The sequence below is a fragment of the Clinocottus analis genome, unplaced genomic scaffold, assembly GCF_023055335.1.
Source record: "Clinocottus analis isolate CAN_PGR_092001 unplaced genomic scaffold, fCliAna1.0.p SCAF_4, whole genome shotgun sequence".
Classification (NCBI taxonomy): domain Eukaryota; kingdom Metazoa; phylum Chordata; class Actinopteri; order Perciformes; family Cottidae; genus Clinocottus; species Clinocottus analis.
In genome coordinates this window covers 1,514,429-1,537,078 of record NW_027176153.1, presented here as the reverse complement: position 1 = coordinate 1,537,078, position 22,650 = coordinate 1,514,429, and the positions used below count along the sequence as shown (strand labels likewise).

Below are 22,650 nucleotides of genomic sequence, written 5' to 3'. Positions count from 1 at the left end.
ACACACTGTGTGTGTTTCTGTGTGTGTTTACTCTTCACCTGTTCTCCTTCCTCCTCACTTTAGTGTCTTCACCTCGTCAGCAGCAGGGTTGTCTTCTTTGTCTCCCATGTTCGTTGTGTTAGAGCTGTAGCTGTAGCAGTAGCAGTAGCTGTAGCTCTAGCTGTAGCTGTAGCAGTAGCTGTAGCTGTAGCTGTAGCTCTAGCTGTAGCAGTAGCAGTAGCTGTAGCAGTAGCAGTAGCTGTAGCAGTTGCTCTAGCTGTAGCAGTAGCTGTAGCAGTAGCTCTAGCTCTAGCTCTAGCTGTAGCAGTAGCAGTAGCTGTGGCTGTGGCTGTAGCAGTAGCATTAGCAGTAGCTCTAGCTGTAGCAGTAGCTGTGGCTGTAGCTGTAGCTCTAGCATTAGCAGTAGCAGTAGCTGTGGCTGTAGCTGTAGCAGTAGCGTTAGCAGTAGCTCTAGCTGTAGCAGTAGCAGTAGCTCTAGCTGTAGCAGTAGCAGTAGCTGTGGCTGTAGCTGTAGCTGTAGCAGTAGCAGTAGCTCTAGCTGTAGCAGTAGCTGTAGCAGTAGCTGTGGCTGTAGCTGTAGCTGTAGCAGTAGCAGTAGCTGTAGCTCTAGCTGTAGCAGTAGCTGTGGCTGTAGCTGTAGCTGTAGCTGTAGCAGTAGCTGTGGCTGTAGCTGTAGCTGTAGCAGTAGCAGTAGCTGTAGCAGTAGCTGTAGCAGTAGCAGTAGCTGTAGCTGTAGCAGTAGCAGTTGCTCTAGCTGTAGCTGTAGCAGTAGCAGTAGCTCTAGCTGTAGCAGTAGCTGTAGCTGTAGCGTTAGCAGTAGCTGTAGCTGTAGCTGTAGCAGTAGCAGTAGCTGTGGCTGTAGCTGTAGCTGTAGCGTTAGCAGTAGCTGTAGCTGTAGCAGTAGCAGTAGCTCTACCTGTAGCAGTAGCTGTAGCAGTAGCAGTAGCAGTAGCTCTAGCTGTAGCTGTAGCTGTAGCAGTAGCAGTAGCTGTAGTAGTAGCAGTAGTGTTAGCAGTAGCGTTAGCAGTAGCGTTAGCGTTAGCAGTAGCTGTAGTTCCTCCTGTGTTCCGTAGCTCTGTCGTTGTGCCTCTGGTTAGTCCAGAGTGGCGTTGCCTCCTGAGTCTCTCACAGCAGGTCGTGACCTGTGATGTGCTACCAACACGTGTTTGATGTTTTCATATGTTGCTTGATATGAACTAAACAGGGTTAAAGTGAAGCATTATGGGGGTTTACCTGCACCGCGCGGCAGCGTGCAGGTGTTGACCCGTGACCGTGGACACACACATGATGCGTCGCCTGCAGAGTGACAGAAACTCTCTGCAGCTCCTTCCAGGAAGACGAGAGATCCCATAATGACCTTCATGCGTAGCCATAGCAACCACCTTACCGGGAGGTTTCACAGAGTCCAGAAAACCTCTGAAGTCAGGATGAGACACAAGGAAACACACACACACACACACACACACACACACACACACACACACACACACACACACACACACACATAGACACACACACACACACACACACACACACACACACACACACACACACACACACACACACACACACATAGACACACACACACACACACACACACACACACACACACACACACACACCTAGACTCACACACACACACACACACACCTAGACTCACACACACACACACACACACACACACACCTAGACTCACACACACACACACACACACACACACAGACACATAGACTCACACACACAGACACATAGACTCACACACATAGACACACACACACACCTAGACTCACACACACACACACACACACACATAGACTCACACACACACACACACACACACACACATACACACACAGACACACACACATACACACACTCACAGACACATGCACACAAATACACACACACAGACAGACACAGACAGACACAGACACAGACACACACACACACACACACACACACAGACACACACACACACACACACACACACACACACACACACAGACACACACACACACATACACACACACTCACACACACAGACACATGCACACAAATACACACACACACACAACATACACACAGAGACAAATACACATACAAACACTTACACACAGACACACATAAAGACACACACACACAGACACAAATACACACACAGAAACACACACACAATACACACAAACACTTACACACACAAACACACACACACACAGACACAAATACACACACAGAAACACACGTACAGACAGACAGACACACAATACACCCAGACACACACACAAACACACACGCACAGACACAAATACACACATTTAGCTATTTGTAAATAGTTAGCCTTTAGCCGAGTCCTTGACCCTCTTGTTGCAGCGTTTGTGGTGATGAGGCGCGTCAGTAGATAATGAGCAATAATACTAATAAATAATGTGTTCTGTATGAAGTTCTGCATGCAGCTCAGCGCTCTTCTTCTTCTTCTTCCTCTTCTTCTTCTTCTTCTTCTTCTTCTTCTTCTTCTTCTTCGTCTTCTTCTTCTTCTTCTTCTTCTTCTTCTTCTTCTTCTTCTTCTTCTTCACACACGCTTCTCTTCCTGAGGCCACAGCGTGAATCCTCTCCAGTAAAACACAGAAACCTTGAAGCGGCGCGTAAATGAAACGAAGCGCTGGTTTGATGAAACGAAGCGCCGCCGCCCGGCGACAGGCAGAAACACCGAGTCCTTTTATGTATTTGAATTTGTATGGAAAACTTTATTTGATAATAAAAATAGCATTCACAGACTTCTTTTGATAGCTACATATACATCGTAATCCATCTCAAGGAAAGAAGCCGGATAAGTCCACATCTACTTGTACTGAGACTAATGTAATGTATAGCTTCATGGGTCAAATAAAGCTATGAACAATGTGGTATTTATATATGCATAGTTTTATAAAAAAGATTGGCCCATATACATGTACTGCTTTCATCAACACAGAGACAGCATTATGTCCGGAGCACATTGCAAGAAATGATGCTTTGAAGAACACAGACTGCATACAAGTGCTTTATAATACAAAGGCAGGCTAACCATCGAGAGAGATTCAAACCATCAAACAGTTTTCTGACTGACCGAATACGGTCTTCTCATTGTTAAAACGTCTTTACATACCTGATCCAGAGTAAATCAACACATTTCCCATAAATCATCAGGTCCATTTTCAGAGATATAAACACAATATCACATTCCTCACTGCTGAGGTTTCTCATAAATTTCTCTTTTGTACAAGAAAAAGGCAACATTTTATTCCTCCACAGGTTCCTAATAGTTACACTGGAAAAAAACAAAAACAAAGAAAGGTTCTTTACAGGTGATGGCCAACAGGTTAACGTCTTAAATGTGTTTTCTTTTTCTTCTTCTTCTTCTTTTTTTGTTTGTTAATACAGTACCATGGCGACAACAGTGATCAAACAATGCATTTTTGTTGTGTTTTATCCAATATATTTTAGTTCTTTAATGAAACATAAAACAGAGAACACACACACACAAAAAAAAACACATCAGAAAGCAGCAGTCAGACTCCAGTGGCATGACGGCGTGGCTCAGTGTGGCAGATTGGGCGTCTCGTGAACCGGGGCCTCTCATCATCATCATCATCATCATCGTCGTCAGCATGAGGACAGGGCCAACAATCACTGTGCATGTTCCTTATGGATCATTCTCACTCATATCAGAGAACGTGGTTCAAACTACACTTAAATGTACACATGCATCTTGCACAGGGATAATTTACAACTTTATTTTGGGGGTCGGGGGCGAGGGGAGGGGGGAATATCTGGAAGAATAAAAATCATATTTATTTTGGCAGCCTAATACTGCGTTCACACCAAAAGTTGCAAATATTTGCAGCGCTTTTGCGCCTGATTTTACTGGCTCGTCTCCATGTGGTTAACTTGCTTTTTTCGCAACCATTCGCAGCAGAAAGGGGGCGTGGCTACGTTAGCCCAATTTATCAGCACATAGCCTCACTAGCTAACCTAAACTGACCCGGTCATGTTCCTGTAGTTAGCAGCACATAGCCTCACTAGCTAACCTAAACTGACCCGGTCATGTTCCTGTAGTTTGCAGCACGTAGCCTCACTAGCTAACCTAAACTGACCCGGTCACGTTCCTGTAGTTATCAGCACATAGCCTTACTAGCTAACCTAAACTGACCCGGTCACGTTCCTGTAGTTATCAGCACATAGCCTCACTAGCTAACCTAAACTGACCCGGTCACATTCATGTAGCTAGCAGCACATAGCCTCACTAGCTAACCTAAACTGACCCGGTCACGTTCCTGTAGTTAGCAGCACATAGCCTCACTAGCTAACCTAAACTGACCCGGTCACATTCATGTAGCTAGCAGCACATAGCCTCACTAGCTAACCTAAACTGACCCGGTCACGTTCCTGTGGTTAGCAGCACATAGCCTCACTAGCTAACCTAAACTGACCCGGTCACGTTCCTGTAGTTAGCAGCACATAGCCTCACTAGCTAACCTAAACTGACCCGGTGACAAATTTGCTATTTTGCAATCATTTTGTCTGTGCATTGGCTTCACATGTCATCTACTTGGTGAATATTTCATAACTCTTTGGGTGTGAACGCAGCATCATGCTGGTATTGTGGCTTAATGCAGACTCGTTAAATTTAGATAACTCTTATTTTCCCGCTGCAGAACTATTTTGTCGGTTTCTTTTCCTGCCAAGTCAAGTTACGTTTTAAATAACAAACACATTACAGAGAGGAGAAAAATAATAACGGCGTGCCAAATTTTTTTTTCTCACCAGTCGCCTAAATCTCTTTTTCTGAATTTTCCGGGTGTCATGTGAGCGTCTTCAGGCCGCTCCTCTTCAAGGGAGGAGGCGAGCTCAACATATGTGCCAAATTGGGAAGAAAAACTCAATAAATAGTGAGCAAATGCAACAAAAAAGGCATATATTATTTAAATAATAATCACTCTACTTTCTCCGTCAGATGTTAAATTTAGATTTTCTTTTTTTTTTTGTTGTTGCCCCGAACGTGACTCTCACAGCTCTCGGGACCCGTCGGTGTGTCTTGTGCTATAGTTTGTTCAGTGAATTCAGGAATGAAACAGACATCTAAAAAAACAAATAATAGTGAAAAAAAACAAAGCTTAGAAGATACCACAGCTGGAAGCATCGTTTCATACCTCTGAGGGAACAGATATTTTTAGATTCAGCAAAATGCCGACAAAAAAAAAAAGCAATATCACTGATTTCATATGCAGGCACATACAATACCTTCACGACAGTACGACAACCTCTCGTTATGTCAAAAAAATAACGGTAACAATGACGACACAGCCAGTATGAACTGAGAGGAGGATCCTGCTGTTTTATGAATCTCTGGATGGGATCACAAGTAGTCGAGTCAATCCAAAAAAAATAAATCAAATCAAATCAATAAAACCGGTCGACCGGATAAAGCGGCGAGAGTTCGTGTCCTTCCGAAGTCCGATTCCAGTGTATTGTACAGAGTTTTGCACGGAGAGAGCGGGTCTCCGCTCTAGATGCTGAGGTCTTTGGGGCTTTCTTTGTACAGCCGTCTCTTGGGCTCGGGCAGCTGGTCCGGGCCGCGGCCTCCCGCCGCGTTGTTGTTGTGGCCCGCGTTGTTGTAGGCGGCGTTGTTGTGCGCCGCGGCGTTGTTGTGCGCCGCGGCGTTGTTCTTCATCGCGCCGTAGTAATCCAGCAGCCTGGGCGGCTCGTCCCGGCTGTAGTTGCTGTCGGGAGAAGAGTCCCGCTCCGGCCGGTACCGCCGCTCCGGGGTCCCGTTAGCCGGGCGCCACTCCGGGGTCCCGTTAGCCGGGCGCCACTCCTCCTCCCGCCTCTCCGGGGAAGAGTCTCTCAGGAGGTTGCCGTTCTTCTTGGAGGCGCGCTCGTACGCGCGGCCCCTGCAGAGAGACGAGGAATCCACGTTGTTGTTGTAGTTGGCGGCGGCGGCGGCGGCGGCGTTGGTGTTGGCGCGCTCGGGGGTCGCGGCCTCCCCGCCCCGCCCGCCCCCCGGCGAGCCCTTGAAGAGCCTGCGCTCGTGGAACTTCTTGCGCTCGGGCGTGGCCTCGAGGAACCCGCCGTCGTCGCGCTCCCTCTCCGGCGTGCGGTCCCGGTGCGCCCGGCGGTCCATCGACTTGGCCCGCCGGCGGTCGGGGGACGGGGCGCGCTTTGGCGCCGGCGAGCGGTCGAGGGAGCCGCGGCGCTGCTGGCGGAGCCGCCCGTCCAGCGTGGAGCTGCTGCCCGAGTTCCCTCGCCCCCTCAGCTTCTCGGCGGCGGCGGCCTTCTTCCCCGAGCTGTCTTTCCTCAGAGTCTTCAGGAGTTTGGAGATGCCGCTCTCCGACTCGGACTTCTTGACTTTGCGGCCTCGGCTCTTCTTGCTGCCGCCGTTGTCTGGAGACTGCTGTCTTTGGGTGCTTTGACTGTGATTGTTATTCCAGGTGTGATGATGGTGGGGGTTGAACTGCCGGCCTTGGTAGTCCATCTGATCGGAGCCGGCCCTGTCCCGGCCGCGGCCGCGCCCGGCGGCGGCGGCGGCAGCCTCCTCCTCCTGGCGTGATGGTTTGTGAAGGTCTGGTGGGTAACTGGACTCCAATGAGGTGTGATATCGGCTGTTCGGCGGCAGCGTTCTCACTTCCGGAGTGTTTTGTGCCCCGGGTGTGGGAGGGTGCCCGTCACTGCTGCTGCCGTCTGCCGGAGAGGAGAGACACAAGAGAAGCTCAAGAAAACACCTCCGCGAGGCCGAGGGAACGCCGACATACGAGCGTGAAGCCGTCCTCGTCGGGTCATGTGACTCTCGCTCCGACAGGAAGTCACAGATTCATGGACACCATGCATCGTGTACATCGTGCCGATCCTAAATGATCTATGAAACGTGAAATGCATTGAAGGGATGGATCTCTTCAACGTGCATTTCTCTAGAGGTTGAGACACAAGGTGATGTCAGCAACAACAACAACAACAACAACAACAACAGGAGCAACACGTCGGCAAGTGGAGGGCGGGGATTATCAATGGCACAGCAGGCACCTATAGGAGATCATTCAAAACAAAATGGTGAACAGCTCAGTGTGCGTCGTTGGGAAAGGATCGGACTCAAAGCAACAACAACAACAACAACAACAACAACAACAAACAGGAGTGTCTGACTGCCGAATTTGAGACAGGTTGTTATGGTAGCAGCATGTGAGGCGGCATTTAATAAGTCCCCGGTAAAAAAAATATAAAATTGGGTTTGAGGCCGGCGTAGCAGAGTGTGAGGGGGGGGAGGGGGGGGTAGGGGGGCGTGCGCGGATTCAAGTTTAAATAAAGTTTGAACTCAGGCATGACGAGACACAAAGCATGCACACTGTGTCAACACACACAGAGTGGGGTCAGGCCGGGATGAGCCGGAGGGGGAGGGTAAAAAACTGAGAGAAAAATTAACGATGGTGGGGGGGGGGCAGACTTTTGGCTACAAACCGTGGTCTGATTTTGTCCCATTAGGTAGAAACAGGGCTCTCCCATCTTGTCATTCCTCATTGTACCAACAGCGAGATGAGGCGCCATCATCGCTGGAGAGGAGGAGGAGGAAGAGGAGGAAGAGGGACAGTCGAGAGAGAAAGAGGGAGGAGAAAACAGATGAAACAGACAAGCGGCTGTTTTACATCTCAGTGGAGAGAAGAAGAGGCCGTCCTGGTTATTACACTGCACACAGTTTCACATGGGATGAATGAACTGACGGGAAAATAACGCAGAGAAGTACGTAACATGACTCCTGTGAGAGGATAATCCATCGGCACCACGTTGGGATGAGAACATAAGTCCAGCTGTAAAACATCTGTGCTATAGATCCTGTGAAGGAACATCATCTCACGGCTCAACCTCGTGCAGAACCTACGAGCATCGCTTTGAACTCACGGATCAGAAAATCATTTTAAAAAATCCTGAAAATCTATTGTTATATATTTTTCCGTTCTAAAGAGTGATGCGTGTCCCTCGGGTGCAGCGAGCAGAAGAGGGGATGGAGCCGACAGCGCGGCGGCGGCGCGTGAACGTACCGTACTCGGGGACGGATCCGTCTCCCCGCTTGAGGACGAGCCGCGCCCGGCGACCGCCGTTCTTGATCAGCTCGATGGCGCGCGAGTGCTTCATGTTCTTTGTGCTCTCACCGTTGATCTCCAGGATCTCATCTCCCACCTGACCACACAAGAGGCGGCCATCTTTTAGAACCTTTTTAAAACCTTTTGAGGTCTTTTCAGACCTTTCAACATCTTTTAAAATCCGAGACTGAGCGATTGTTATAGAAAACTGTAAATCATAGCTTGTTTTATGAAATAAAAAGGCCAAAAACTGCTGTATTTGGACATATCGAACACCATAAGTAATATACAAGTGAAAAATACAGTTTGGTACAAATTCAAATAGCCCCAATGGACCCAATCATACTTCATGAAAGTCAACCTTTGCAGAGAGAACGTTCACATTATTACCGTTTTTGAATGTTGGGATTTGGGTTAGAGTTAAAAGGCCTGGTAGTAGGATGGTTTCTAAAGACGCATCACAACTTCAGCGTTTTAAAATAAAGTATAAAATGTCTCTCACCCTCATCTTGCCGTTCCTGACGGCGGCGCCGTCCTCCGCCAGTCGCAGCACGTACAGGTCCATGCTGTACTCGCGGCCGCCGCGCAGGCTGAAGCCGAAGCCTTTGCTGTCGCGCTCGAGGTCCACGGAGTAAAACTCTGCGTCCTGAGAGAGGGAAGGGAGAGAGGGAGTCACAGGGGGGAGGAGAAGGGAGTCAAAAGGTGAGTCAGGAACATCTGGACTCTTCAAGTTGTGTCTGCAGCACCTTTTGTAAACGCATGAATAACTGATGCTACGCTAGCTCGAGCGCTAAGTGAGGGCAGCTCCGTCCCGACAGAAGTTTGGTCTCTATCAAAAGTATAAAGTTTATACACCGGTCTAGTTCATAACATCAAACTACTCACTCACTCATTCATTCGGGTTCCTACGACGACTCCAACACAGAGGAAAGCGGTCTAGACCTCGGGGGTCTTTGTTTTTAAGGTTTTAAACTGACCGAGGAGAACTTTTATTTTCCGAAAAACAAAAGAGCTCAATTAAAGTGATCAGCAGCTCGTGAATCCTTAACTTCAGCTCTCGTCTCTCTCTTCTAACTTTCTGTAAACGGCGGGTAAGAAGTGAGTGCAGTGTGCAAACAGTGTGGGTTATTTGTTGGTGCAACACTTCTTCTTCTGTGGTGGAAAACTCTGTAGTAAACGTGCCAACGTGCATCCCAGGGCATCCTGTTACCTGTGTTGTCTGACTGTGCATGGGCGGAGGGGGAGGGGCTCCTTTTGACTTTGAGTTATTCCTTTGAAGAGAGAAGGGAACAAGAGAGACACTCACATGAATACACACAAAGAACATATTCTGGAAGACATCAGCGTTTCATTGTTATAAATGGGCGTGGCTCTCTCACCGGCTCTCTGCCGTCTGCGTTGGCGTGTGCGTGGTGGTGATGGTGGCGATCTTCTCCGCGTTAGTCAGCAGAGAAGCGTTGGAAGATTCTGCAAAGACACGAAGACGTCAACATGAAGATGCTAACACGGAGACGCTAACATGGTGACGTCAACACAGAGACGTCAACACAGAGACGCTAACACGGAGACGCTAACACGGAGACGCTAACACGGAGACGCTAACACAGAGACACTAACACGAAGACGCTAACACAGAGACGCTAACACAGACACGTCAACACGGAGACGTCAACACAGAGACGCTAACACGAAGACGCTAACAGAGAAACGCTAAAACGGAGAAGAAACACAAACTGTGATTCTGTGGTACTGTGGTACTGTATAGTACTGTGATACTGTGGTACTGTGGTACTGTAGTACTCTTTATCTGGCATCACATCCTTCGTGATATTGGAGGTTTTCAGAGTGAAGGTGGACCAATTAACGCCATTCACACACTACAAGACCACTACATTAGTGACCGTGTGTGTGTGTGTGTATGTGTGTGTGTGTGTGTGTGTGTGTGTGTGTCTGTACACATGGTCACGTTTTCATTGGCTGCCCCCTCGTTACATCACATGACATATTGCTTGTGCGAGCGACAACATGTGGTTTAATCTCCAGCTCCCTCCACTAATCTGAAGAGATTAACACCAGCAGGAAGACCTCCTCTAAACGTGAGCAGGTCTCTCTTCTACAAACTGACCAAATACTGCAAGAGATGTCCAGAAAGAGAAGAAGAATGAGAGAAAGAGAAGAATAATGAGAGAAAGAGAAGAATAATGAGAGAACGAGAAGAAGAATGACAGAAAGAGAAGAAGAATGAGAGAAAGAGAAGAAGAATGAGAGAAAGAGAAGAAGAATGAGAGAAAGAGAAGAATAATGAGAGAAAGAGAAGAACAATGAGAGAAAGAGAAGAACAATGAGAGAAAGAGAAGAAGAATGAGAGAAAGAGAAGAACAATGAGAGAAAGAGAAGAAGAATGAGAGAAAGAGAAGAACAATGAGAGAAAGAGAAGAAGAATGAGAGAAAGAGAAGAACAATGAGAGAAAGAGAAGAAGAATGAGAGAAAGAGAAGAACAATGAGAGAAAGAGAAGAAGAATGAGAGAAAGAGAAGAATAATGAGAGAAAGAGAAGAATAATGAGAGAAAGAGAAGAATGAGAGAAAGAGAAGAATAATGAGAGAAAGAAAAGAATAATGAGAGAAAGAGAAGAATAATGACAGAAAGAGAAGAACAATGAGAGGAAGAGAAGAACAATGAGAGAAAGAGAAGAATAATGAGAGAAAGAGAAGAATAATGAGAGAAAGAGTTGAATAATGAGAGAAAGAGAGGAATAATGAGAGAAAGAGAAGAATAATGAGAGAAAGAGAAGCACCGCTAGTGCAGCTTCTGGGCTCATGACTCTCTACCAGACACTGTTCACATCCTGATGCTCCTCCCCCTTCTTTCCTGATGCCCCTCCCCTTCACTCCTGATGTCCCTCCCCCTTCTCTTCTGATGCCCCTCCCCCTTCACTCCTGATGCCCCTCCCCCTTCACTCCTGATGTCCATCCCCTTTGCACCAATATGTCAGGTGAAGATAGAAATAGATAGAGAAAGATCAAGAGAGAGAGAGAGATAGAGAGAGATGAAGAGAGATAAGGAGACAGAGAGAGGGAGAGAGAGATATTGAGAAAGAAAGAGAGAGAGAGAGAGAGATAAAGAGAGAGCGAGATAGAGAGAGAAAGAGATTGAGAAAAATAAAGAGAGATAAAGAGAGAGAGAGATAAAGAGAGAGAGAGAGAGCTAGAGAGAGATAAAGAGAGATATAAAGAGAGATAAGGATTGAGAGACATAAAGAGAGAGAGAGATTGAGAGAGATAAAGAGAGAGATTGAGAGAGATAGAGAGAGAGATAGTAAGGGAGACAGTTATATATAGAGAGACTGAGAGAGATAAAGAGAGAGATAGAGAGAGATATAAAGAGAAAGAGAAAGAGAGATATAGAGAGGGAGAACCCCCCCCCCCCACCACCCCGCTGCATTACAACAGTGCAGCCTTACCATCACCTGGGATGATCCTGAGCGACACCGTGTTGCCGGCCTCCTTGATCAGGTTGACGATGTCGGAGTGGGACTTGTTGGTGATGGAGCAGCAGTTGACGGACAGGATCCGGTCCCCGACCTTCAGCTTCCCGCAGCGGTCGGCCGGGCTGCCCTCGATGATGCGACCTATTTTGTGGGGCATGGCCACACAGGTGTTTCCAGCTGTGTTGCAGTGTGTGTGTGTGTGTGTGAGATGCGTGAGGAGCGGCGCGCGGGGATTATTTTGTATTCATTGATTGTGTTGATTGGAAAGAAAAGAGGAAAAGACAGAAAGAGAACAAGGGAGGAAGAGACAAACAAAAAAAGATTTAATCAATTAATAATGAATTAGCCCAAATCACCAGGAAGCTAGCGATCGCACGCAAGCAGAACGAGCGCCGCCGCGAGAAACACGACCGAGTGACAGTTCAATACCGCACATCTTATTTAAACAGGAGCGCTAGACAGACCCAGGAGAGCTTCACCCATCCCTCCATCCCTTCATCCCTCCATCCCTCCATCCCTCCATCTCCTGCAACAACCGTGTTCATTACATCGGTAAATGTGTCTGCTCATCTAAATTATGAGATGTGGGTAAGACTCACTATCCAATCTGCTCAACCTCCACCTCAACGGTCACAGTAGTGGAGACGAGAGGTTGAACACGGCTGGTGTGTCCGTGACGTACGGGAAATTGAATCCGCTATTCATATTTTGTGTATCACCTTTTGTCAAACATATTCTTTGTCAGATTTGAGCTTGTGTCCATGAGGTAAAGCGCTGAGTCCAAAGTGACGGGATGTTTAGCCGGTTGTTGATGAGCCCTCTCGCTGGCGTCCCTCTAGATATATTATATTCAACCCTGTTAGCCCGATGGGATCCATAAAATCAGCTAGCTAACATCAGCTAGATGTTAGCTAGCTAGACGTCATCTAGCTAGACATCAGCTAACTAGACGTCAGCTCGCTAACGTCTAGCTAACGTGAGGTAGACGTTAGTTATCTTGACGTCTAGCTAGCTAACGTCAACTTGATGTTAGCTAGCTAGATGTCATCTAGCTAGACTTCAGCTAACTAGACGTCAGCTAGCTAACGTCTAGCTGACATCAGGCAGACGTTAGTTATCTAGACGTCTAGCGAGCTAACGTCTAACTAACGTCAGCTAGCTAACATCAGATAGATGTTAGCTCGCTAGAAGTCAGCTAGCTAGACGTCAGCTAATTAGACGTCAGGTTAGACGTTAGTTATCTAGACGTCCGCTGGCTAATGTCTAGCTAATGTCAGGTAGACGTTAGTTATCTAGACGTCTAGCTAGCTAACGTGTAGCTAACGTCAGCCAGACGCCAGATGATGGTGTTGTGACTGCGGCGCCGCCGGTCCTGAAGGAGGGCGAGCGCTCCGCTCCGGACACGAGGGGATTTCTTTATCCTGAAGCTCTCGGTGGCTCGTGACCTCGTTCTGTGGCCTCATACGTTGAATCTTACTCGTTTGTACTCTTTGTGGATCGCTAAGCTGGAGGAACGCCGGAGCGGTTTCATGCGCCAACTCTCAGGTTTCTGTTCGTTTGGGCTGGACGATAGCGTCAACAATTGGACACGATGTATTTATATATTGATTAAACAACAATAAGGGAAAGTATGGATTTGAGAAAAACTTAGTTGTTTTGGTATTAAGTGCTGTGCTGTTGTAAACTGCAGGGTAGCGATAATAAACCACTACGTTCATACTCTGGACACTATGATTGTGAAACCGTTTTTAAGTTGCATGGTATGTTTTTAAAAAGTCTTCCTAACTCGGTGAACCCTGCAGAAACACAACCACACAGGCTTTTAGTTTGAAAACAGTTTGGATCAAAGCGTCAGAAACCTTTGAAGAACACTGCTTTGTGCGTGACGCAAATTAATCAGAGTGAGAAGTGAGGATCTCCAGAATTAAACTCTCGTCGCGTAACGCGCGTCGACGGCCAAACAATCAAACCGTCGGCTCGGATTAAAGTCCCAAAATTGCCTGTTGCTGGTAAACAAAATAAACAGCGATGTCAAACTGAATAGAAGCCTTCATCAATCTCGACCGGCTCCGGCTCCGGCTGCGGCTGCGGCTCCGGCTCCGGCTGCGGCTGCGGCTCACTCACTGAAGGTGGTGCCGGCGTCGGGTCTGGAGACGGACGACACGATGACGAAGCCGAAGCCCTCGTTCTCCCCGCGCTGGATCTCCACGTCGTACGGCTGCAGGGAGGCGGGCACCACCGCGCTGCCGCTGCCGCCGCCGCCTCCGCCGCTGCCGATGCCGCTGGTGGAGCCGCTGCCGGAGCTGACGGTGTTGAGGGAGTTCTGGCTCCCCTGCGGTGTCCGCTTGCCCTCCGTCAGGCTGGGCGCCTGGGTGCTGCTGTGGTGGGAGGAGGCCGGCGACGGGGGGACGTCGCCTTCGCCTTTGGACGCTTGAAGGGACGCAGAAGAACAGAACCGCTCATTTGGCATGGCGCTTCAAAAATCGGCGCGTGGCGCTTACCTGTGTGCCGCGCGGCGCCGCTCACCTGGGTAGCCGGTGGCCTTGCGCCTGACGGTGAGGTTGACGTGGCCCTGCTTGGCGGCCTGCTGCATCAGCTGCACCACCAGCTGGTGGGACTTGCCCACCACCGCCGTGCCGTCCACGCAGATGAGCTCGTCGCCCGACCGCAGGCGCCCGTCCTCGTCCGCCGCCCCGTACTTCACGATGTGGCCGATGTAGATCTGGAGAGGGAACGCACGCGTCAATGTTGCTTCCATAACGCAACTTCCTCGTCACTGTTGCTTCTATAACGCAACTTCTTTCAGACTGGAGGAGAAAAAACATCCAAACACACATTCAGGTGTTTGCTTCAGCTCTTTGTCTGTAGATTTCTCCTGAATTTACCAAAAGGTTCCATTAGATAAAGCCTCATTTGAACATAACTAACATAGTTTAACAGTATATCCAGCTTTTGTATAATCTTCCTCTCCTGTAGTGTCTTTATAATGTTTCTAAATGTACAAAACATCTCTTTAAAGGCCGTTTTCTCTCCACAAATGATTTTTTTCTCAGACTCTCACACAGAAATCTTCATTTCAGCAGCTCCCACATCCACCAACCTTCACAGTTTCGTTCCTAAATATATTCTCAAGCTTCTGCTGGGGGATTTGTTTATGTATCCGTCACAGCCGGATTTACACAACTTTTAATTCCAGAGTATCGAAAAACTTGATTTTCCAACAGCTATGATTAAAACATGAAAATCAAGACATGTGAAACGTGGCTTTGTCCAACGTTCAGATTTCTGTTATGGAAATGTAATAAGCAAATGCCTCATTTGCACATTAAAAGTAAAAATATTTCCGCAATTGTAACACCAAAGATATTTGCCTTAATGTCGGTAATCAACTGGGGAAGTTACATGGCAGATATCCAACAGTTCAATCTTTCACCCCATTCACCCTGTAAGCGACGCTGTGATTCATCGCGTCATCCATCAACGGCGACGTGATGAACACAGTAGCTTTCATGATTATGAAACCTTTTATGATTGTGATTCAGCGCTCCGGCTCATTAAACTGCAGCATATCAAACCGCCAGCCGAGAGAGAGCGAGAGAGAGAGAGACGACTCACTTCCACTGCTCTCGCTCCGATTTAAGAGCCAGCCCGACGACGCCTCGCTCGCGTCGCTTCAAGGTGTTCGCGACTGACGTTCAGAGAAAGCGAGCAGTCTGATGCGGCCTGCCGAGGCCTCTGAGGCGCTCGTGCGCTGCAGGCGTTGTGTAGGCGTGTGCGCACAACCGCCGCGCCGATACCTTTTGGCACAAACAACAAGCGCCGACTCCTGCGGGGTGGACCTGAAGCCTGCTGCCATTTTACTTTCCCTCTCTTCCTCAATGACTGCCTTCCACTCTCCCTCCTTGCTCCACTCCTTTCAAGACAAATATATGGCGCACAACCAGAGGGATTGTGGGTAAGACCTTGGCTTCTCTTAACAAGCTGTCTGTGCGATCCTCCAGAGAGCAACAGCTCCAGTTAGACAGATCCACGACGTGAGAGGGAGAGCGAAGGAGCCAAAGAGCCTCTTATAGAGCTGAGAAGCACACGAAGAGCAAGGACAACGCACTCAGAGATTCACCGAGTGTGCACGTACGCTGACATCACCAAATGAAGTGATGAACTACTGATGCACAGGTGGAGGTGGAGGGATACTCACAGGCTCCCCGGGCTCATTTCCTCCCAGGATACGGAAGCCGAAGCCGGTATCCTTCCGCCAAAGGAAAATGTCCTGCTCCTGGCAATCTGGCACTGAAACACACAAGAGAAGCAGTGAGTGGGGAGGGGAGCGGCTCCATGGAGCTCAACCAGCAGATCTGCCAAACGACCGTTTAGCATCCATGTAGGCTCATCGCTGAACGCTGGTTCAAGTCCCGGCTGTGTGATGATCGCCGATCAATATGTCTGCTCCTTCCTGGTTCTGCAACCAGCGACAGGGACGTGACCATATTTGGACTGCGGAGGAGTGACGCTGTCGTAGAGACCTGTCAATCACCTTGTAGCCCCGCCCTAAAGCATTCCCTGCTTTATGGTCTGTTGGACTCTGAGGGGACGCAGTCATTGTTGGTTTCTGACTGTTGCTGCATTCTCTCTCCTGACCACCAGGGGGCGACTCCTCTGGTTGTATAGAAGTCTATGCTTCGTGTGTTAAAGCTGCATTCTCTCTCCTGACCACCAGGGGGCGACTCCTCTGGTTGTATAGAAGTCTATGCTTCATGTGTTAAAGCTGCATTCTCTCTCCTGACCACCAGGGGGCGACTCCTCTGGTTGTATAGAAGTCTATGCTTCATGTCTTAAAGCTGCATTCTCTCTCCTGACCACCAGGGGGAGACTCCTCTGGTTGTATAGAAGTCTATGCTTCATGTGTTAAAGCTGCATTCTCTCTCCTGACCACCAGGGGGCGACTCCTCTGGTTGTATAGAAGTCTATGCTTCATGTGTTAAAGCTGCATTCTCTCTCCTGACCACCAGGGGGCGACTCCTCTGGTTGTATAGAAGTCTATGCTTCATGTGTTAAAGCTGCATTCTCTCTCCTGACCACCAGGGGGCGACTCCTCTGGTTGTATAGAAGTCTATATAAGTGACTCTACTTCTCTCTTGATGTATTCCCTCAGTAAACATTGTAAACATGAGTTTATGTCTCAATCTCTAGTTTCTAGTCTTCTTCTATACAGCATGATGTTCATTTAGTACATTTTGGTCTGTTAGAGTCAAACAGACCTTAATAAAGGGGACGCTTTAGGGGCGGGGCTACACAGTGATTGACAGGTCGACACCAGAGCTGTACACAGCGTCTCTACGTCTTTCCTCGTCCCAATATGGTTTCTTCTGTTCAACGGTTGCAAAAAGATGTCGACTCAAGAGGGAAGCGTCTCATATGCACACACACACACACACACACACACACACACACACACACACACACACACACACACACACACACACACACACACTCACACACACACACACACACACACACACTTGCATCTCTCCGATGGACGGAGCAGACTGTGGAGGAGGACCCAGGACGAGGTGGAGTCAGTCGGTTGCACCCAGAGGGGCCGGTGTGCCCAGGCTGCCGTCTGCCAGGCTGCCACGCAGTAGTGAACCCATTAGCTCTGCTCGCCAGGTTAACGCGCCTGAACGTAGCCGCTATGCGGTTAAACTTGCAAATGCGACAGTGAAAAATGCAAAAGCTACATTCACTTTTTCAGTCACTCTGTCCTGCAGGGTTGTGTAAGTTTTTAAAGGAGAGCATGGCGGCTGTTTGACACTCTGAAGCAAGAGCTTGTTCCCACCGAACATGAGATGTTGATCGCTGGAACGCTGGAAAGAGCTGACCAAGACACTTCTGATGTTTGGTTTCTGTGAGTTTTACGACCAGTCAGCAAGAAAAAAATGTCTGTTTTTACCTCAATGGAGTCTGAAGGCTGATGCTGCGTTCACAGCAACAGAGTTGGCAAATATTCGCGCAAGTAAGTTACATGAAAAGTCAATGCACAGACACGAGTGAGGCGAAAAAGCGTTGCAAAAATTCTCTTCTTCCTCTCTAATGGTGCGTTCACACCAAAAGCGTTGCGAATTTTTGAAAAATGCCAGATGAGAAATAACCCCAAGAAGTCCAGCGAGTAAAGTCAGGGAAACGAGGCAACATTTGCAACGCTTTTGTTGTGAACGCACCATTAGAGATGAGCTCAACTCCTTTCATACCTAATTATGTGATTAAAGAGTTTATTTAGACCAACCTGTTTTGTTTTTCTTCTTTAATTAAGTGTGTTTTATATATTTTTCTATATATTAAATAATTAGATCTGCATTTTTATTTTTTTTTCATCAATGTTTATCGCTCAGAGGATCACAAAATCAATATTCCTCCATGAAAATGCACTGCATTATTCAGAACGAAGCCATGTTAAAAACAGGCGTCCCCTCGGATGCATCGCTGACTTTGAGAAGCACCCGGAGAGAACCGGGGGCCTCTTCGTCATTCATTGTCATTTCTCTTTTCGTTTCATCCTGTTTTCCCCTCCTCCGCCTTTGCCAACTCCAAAAAAAATAAAAAATAAAAAAAGGCTGCAGATCCTTCAGGGGGTTACGAACAGATTCTCCAATCAGCGGCAGCTTAAAGCAGCCCAGTTAATATTTAATCAGCGGGAGTCCTAGATTCCACAGGCGGCCATGATTGTTGAGCAAGAGGAGCGTGAGGAGGAAGAGGAGCCTGAGGAGGAAGAGGGGCGTGAGGAGGAAGAGGAGCGTGAGGAAGAAGAGGAGCGTGAGGAGCGTGAGGAGGAAGAAGAGCGTGAGGAGTATGTGGATCGTGAGGAGGAAGAGGAGGAAGAGGAGCGTGAGGAGCGCACGTGTGCGACAAGCTAACGCAGCAAAAGAGGGGCGTGAGGAGCGTGAGGAGGAAGAGGAGCGTGAGGAAGAAGAGGAGCGTGAGGAGCGTGAGGAGGAAGAAGAGCGTGAGGAGTATGTGGATCGTGAGGAGGAAGAGGAGGAAGAGGAGCGTGAGGAGCGCACGTGTGCGACAAGCTAACGCAGCAAAAGAGGGGCGTGAGGAGCGTGAGGAGGAAGAGGAGCGTGAGGAAGAAGAGGAGCGTGAGGAGCGTGAGGAGGAAGAAGAGTGTGAGGAGTATGTGGATCGTGAGGAGGAAGAGGAGGAAGAGGAGCGTGAGGAGCGCACGTGTGCGACAAGCTAACGCAGCAAAACCTTCCAAACACCTGACAGAGTGAAGCCCAGCTCCTGTCCCTTTAAGGATCAAATACAGGAGGTCTAAAAGATGTAATCCGGCCAGGACAGGAGAGGGAACCCCGTTGTTTCTGTCAGATCCCCCCCCTCCTCACCCCCTCACCTCCTCCCCTCACCTCCTCCCCCCCTCCTTTCTCCTCACAGGCTCTTCTAGCAGAAGAGAGAATAAGTGGTTTGACACCCTTACAGTGTTCCTGCTATGAATAATGCAGGAATGAGCCACGGCTGCAAATGGTATGGAGGAGTCTAACAGAGAGGCTGCCTACTTTCTGCTGCTCCACTTTTGGATCCCAGTGACTTCCCAGTGGCCTCCCAGTAGCCTCCCAGTGGCTTCCCAGTAGCCTCCCAGTGGCTTCCCAGTGACTATAAGCGGGGAGTGAGAGGAGCCGTTTGGCCGCTGACGAGCCGTTCACGAGGTGAAACGCCGTCCATCGACATGTGCGATGTGCAGGAAAGTGCACACATGTCGTTGTTTCTTTTGTTTTACAGAGGACAGGAGGAAGGCAAGAACACACACACACACACACACACACACACACACACAAACACACACACACACACACACCAGCGAGCACTTGTGTGTGTGTGTGTGTATGTGTGTGTGTGTGTTCAAGGACACTTTCCTCTCGAAGGCACCTTTTGTCACAAAGATTGGTTGTGACTCAGTAAAGCAAACACACACACACACACACAAACTGGGTTTTAACTGACACAAACGCACACAGACAGAGTGTGTGTCCGGCGGTGACCAGACACACAGCTGAGATTCTTTTACTCTCAGCATCTTCTCCACGACTCCCAGAGGAAGACAGTTGGAGATGTCTTTACAGAAAAGCGGGTCGAGCGACTTAAATAAAATCCGCGCAGCAGGTCTGTGGACTCGGACCGTTCCTGACCTCCAGAACATGAAGACCACATGTTCTACACACGGCCAAGACAGGAACAATGCAGCCTCTGAGGAATAAATCAGCCTTTTGGAAAATTGGCTTATTTTTGTTGTTGCTGATATTTACATGGACCGATGCCAATTCTAGCTGGTTAGCTTAGCATAAAGACTGGAATCAGGAGGAAACTGCTAGCTTGGCTCCGCCCCTCCAACCAGCGTCCCTCAAGCAAGAAACATTCTGCACATCCCTCTTAAAAACAACAAAAAACAACGATGATGCAACGTGTTAAGTGTAAAAGCAGGTTTTCTGTCTTTGTGCTAAGCTAACTTCCGTGTCTTGATGCTGTGACATCTTGTTTTTGTGGTGCTGCCTTAATGTTGTTGTTGTTGTTGTTATCATGTCATGCAGCATCCTACTGCCTGTAATCGTGTTTTTACTCCACCAACTTTCCCAAACGACACATTATTCTCGGTTTTCCCGCCCAGAGGGACTACAGATGTAAATTAGCTCATCGCTAACTTGGTACAGCTGAGCAGCTCTGCACTGTCCCTGTTAAATAAATAAGTCAATAAAATACATAATGAATACTGAAACTTGCTGCTAGCTGTAGCTTTTTGTATATTAAAGTGCAAACATGAGAGAGGTATCCATCTTCTCTTCCTTTAAGTCACGACATGAAAAGCCTGAGATTTCTCGCCTTCTTTTCAATTCCAGCGCTTCTCTTGAATCAGAGCCGTTAAATGTCTGCTGCCAGACAAACTCCTAAAGTCAGCAAAAAAAAACAAACATCCTTCACAAATCTTTCCTGAAGCGAGTCGTCGTCGTGCTCGTACTCACGTCGGCTCTCGTACATGCTCCGGGACTGCGCCCAGATCTTGAAGGGGTCCGGCTTCTTCTGGAGGGTGAGGGTGCCGTCCGCGGGGTCCTGAGGGGGCAGGCCCGGCAGAGGCTGGGTGGGCGCGGCGGGGGTCGGCGCCACGGCCTCGCCGGGCATGGCAGAGGGCGGGTGGCCGGGGGAGTCGGTGTGCGCGCTGCGGTGGCTGCACACGCTGTGCTGGGAGCTGCTCTGGCTGTCCTTCCTCTCCAGCTGGTGCTGCGGAGAAAGACCACAGGTGAGAGGCTGAGAGGGGGGGGGGGGGGGGGGGGGGGGGAGAGAGAGGGTGGAGAGGGTGGAGGGGAAGCTGGGAGGGGGAGGAGGAGAAAGAGGCTGAGTGTGAGGTCTGGATGATGGTGAGGGTGTAGGTGTAGGTGAGAATGTAGGTATAAATAAGGGTGTAGGTGTGAATGAGAATGTAGGTGTAGGTGTGAATGAGGGTGTAGGTATAAATAAAGGTGTAGGTGTGAATAAGGGTGTAGGTGAGGATGAGGGTGTAGATGTGAATAAGGGTGTAGGTGAGGATGAGGGTGTAGATGTGAATAAGGGTGTAGGTGGGTGTAGGTGTGAATGAGGGTGGAGGTGTGAATAAGGGCGTAGGTGTGAATGAGGGTGTAGGTGTGAATGAGGGTGTAGGTGTGAATGAGGGTGGAGGTGTGAATGAAGGTGTTGGTGTGAATGAGGGCGTAAGAGGGTGTAGGTGTGAATGAGGGTGTAGGTGTAGGTGGGTGTAGGTGTGAATAAGGGTGTAGGTGGGTGTAGGTGTGAATGAGGGTGGAGGTGTGAATGAGGGTGTAGGTGTGAATAAGGGCGTAAGAGGGTGTAGGTGTGAATGAAGGTGTAGGTATGAATAAGGGTGGAGGTGTGAATAAGGGTGGAGGTGTGAATGAAGGTGGAGGTGTGAATAAGGGTGGAGGTGTGAATGAGGGTGTAGGTGGAGGTGTGAATGGGGGTGGAGGTGTGAATAAGGGTGGAGGTGTGAATAAGGGTGGAGGTGTGAATGAAGGTGTAGGTGTGAATAAGGGTGGAGGTGTGAATAAGGGTGGAGGTGGAGGTGTGAATGAAGGTGGAGGTGTGAATAAGGGTGGAGGTGTGAATAAGGGCGTAAGAGGGTGTAGGCGGCTGTAAGCAGAAGACTGACAGGATGGAGCAGAGAGAGGACAGTGGATGAGCACAAAGAGAGTGACTTGGTTTCCATGGCAGTGAGGTGAGGAGGCGGAGCCTCAGTGAAGGAGATGTTTCCTCTTTGTTCACGCTGAAGGTCTCGAGCTGCCGACGCGCTGCTTCACCAGCAAGGTCAGGAAACACGTCAGGATGTGGCATTAAAGCCAACGGGTAAAAATGTGGACGCGGTGGAGGGCGGGGGGGGGGGGGGGGGAGGGGGGGGGGGGCACATCTACTCTGTGTTTTCACTCCTTTTAAACGAACTTCATACAAATATACTTTGTTTTATCTGGAAAAGAAAGGGTCACTGCTGCTCCATGGACCGTGTACCATGTGTATACTACTCATAATATGTACATGTGTGTACTACTCATTATATGTACATGTGTGTACTACTCATTATGTGTACATGTGTGTACTACTCGTTATGTGTACATGTGTGTACTACTCGTTATGTGTACATGTGTGTACTACTCGTTATATGTACATGTGTGTACTACTCGTTATGTGTACATGTGTGTACTACTCATTATATGTACATGTGTGTACTACTCATTATATGTACATGTGTGTACTACTCATTATATGTACATGTGTGTACTACTCATTATATGTACATGTGTGTACTACTCATTATATACCTCCAAACGTTTGAGTGCCAGCATGCGCATATGAATGAGTTGTTATTCATTCATTCATAACTAATGGGAGCTGGTCCACCGCCACATTTGAGTCGCCATCCTCGCATTGTGAGAACGTATAAATATTATAAATATTATAAATATTATAACCTCGTTATCGCTCGCAGACGCATCATCACAAAAAGACGTTCACGGCTTC

The 22,650-nt window shown here is 48.5% G+C and overlaps 1 protein-coding gene across 1 annotated transcript in view; it reads right to left on the bottom strand.

The window, feature by feature from the left end:
• Positions 1–2,729: 2,729 nt before the first annotated feature.
• The window catches only part of LOC137799924 (membrane-associated guanylate kinase, WW and PDZ domain-containing protein 1-like), a 49,433-nt gene continuing 29,512 nt past the window's right edge, over positions 2,730–22,650 (bottom strand). The window contains exons 14-23 of the mRNA XM_068596810.1: positions 20,610–20,865; positions 15,797–15,888; positions 14,125–14,320; positions 13,723–14,028; positions 11,572–11,775; positions 9,488–9,575; positions 9,319–9,379; positions 8,611–8,754; positions 8,067–8,205; positions 2,730–6,717 (exon numbers count right to left, since the gene is read on the bottom strand). Coding sequence (XP_068452911.1) covers positions 5,546–6,717; positions 8,067–8,205; positions 8,611–8,754; positions 9,319–9,379; positions 9,488–9,575; positions 11,572–11,775; positions 13,723–14,028; positions 14,125–14,320; positions 15,797–15,888; positions 20,610–20,865 — 2,658 coding nt within the window. The 3' untranslated portion in view covers positions 2,730–5,545. The remainder of the gene's footprint in view (positions 6,718–8,066; positions 8,206–8,610; positions 8,755–9,318; positions 9,380–9,487; positions 9,576–11,571; positions 11,776–13,722; positions 14,029–14,124; positions 14,321–15,796; positions 15,889–20,609; positions 20,866–22,650) is intronic.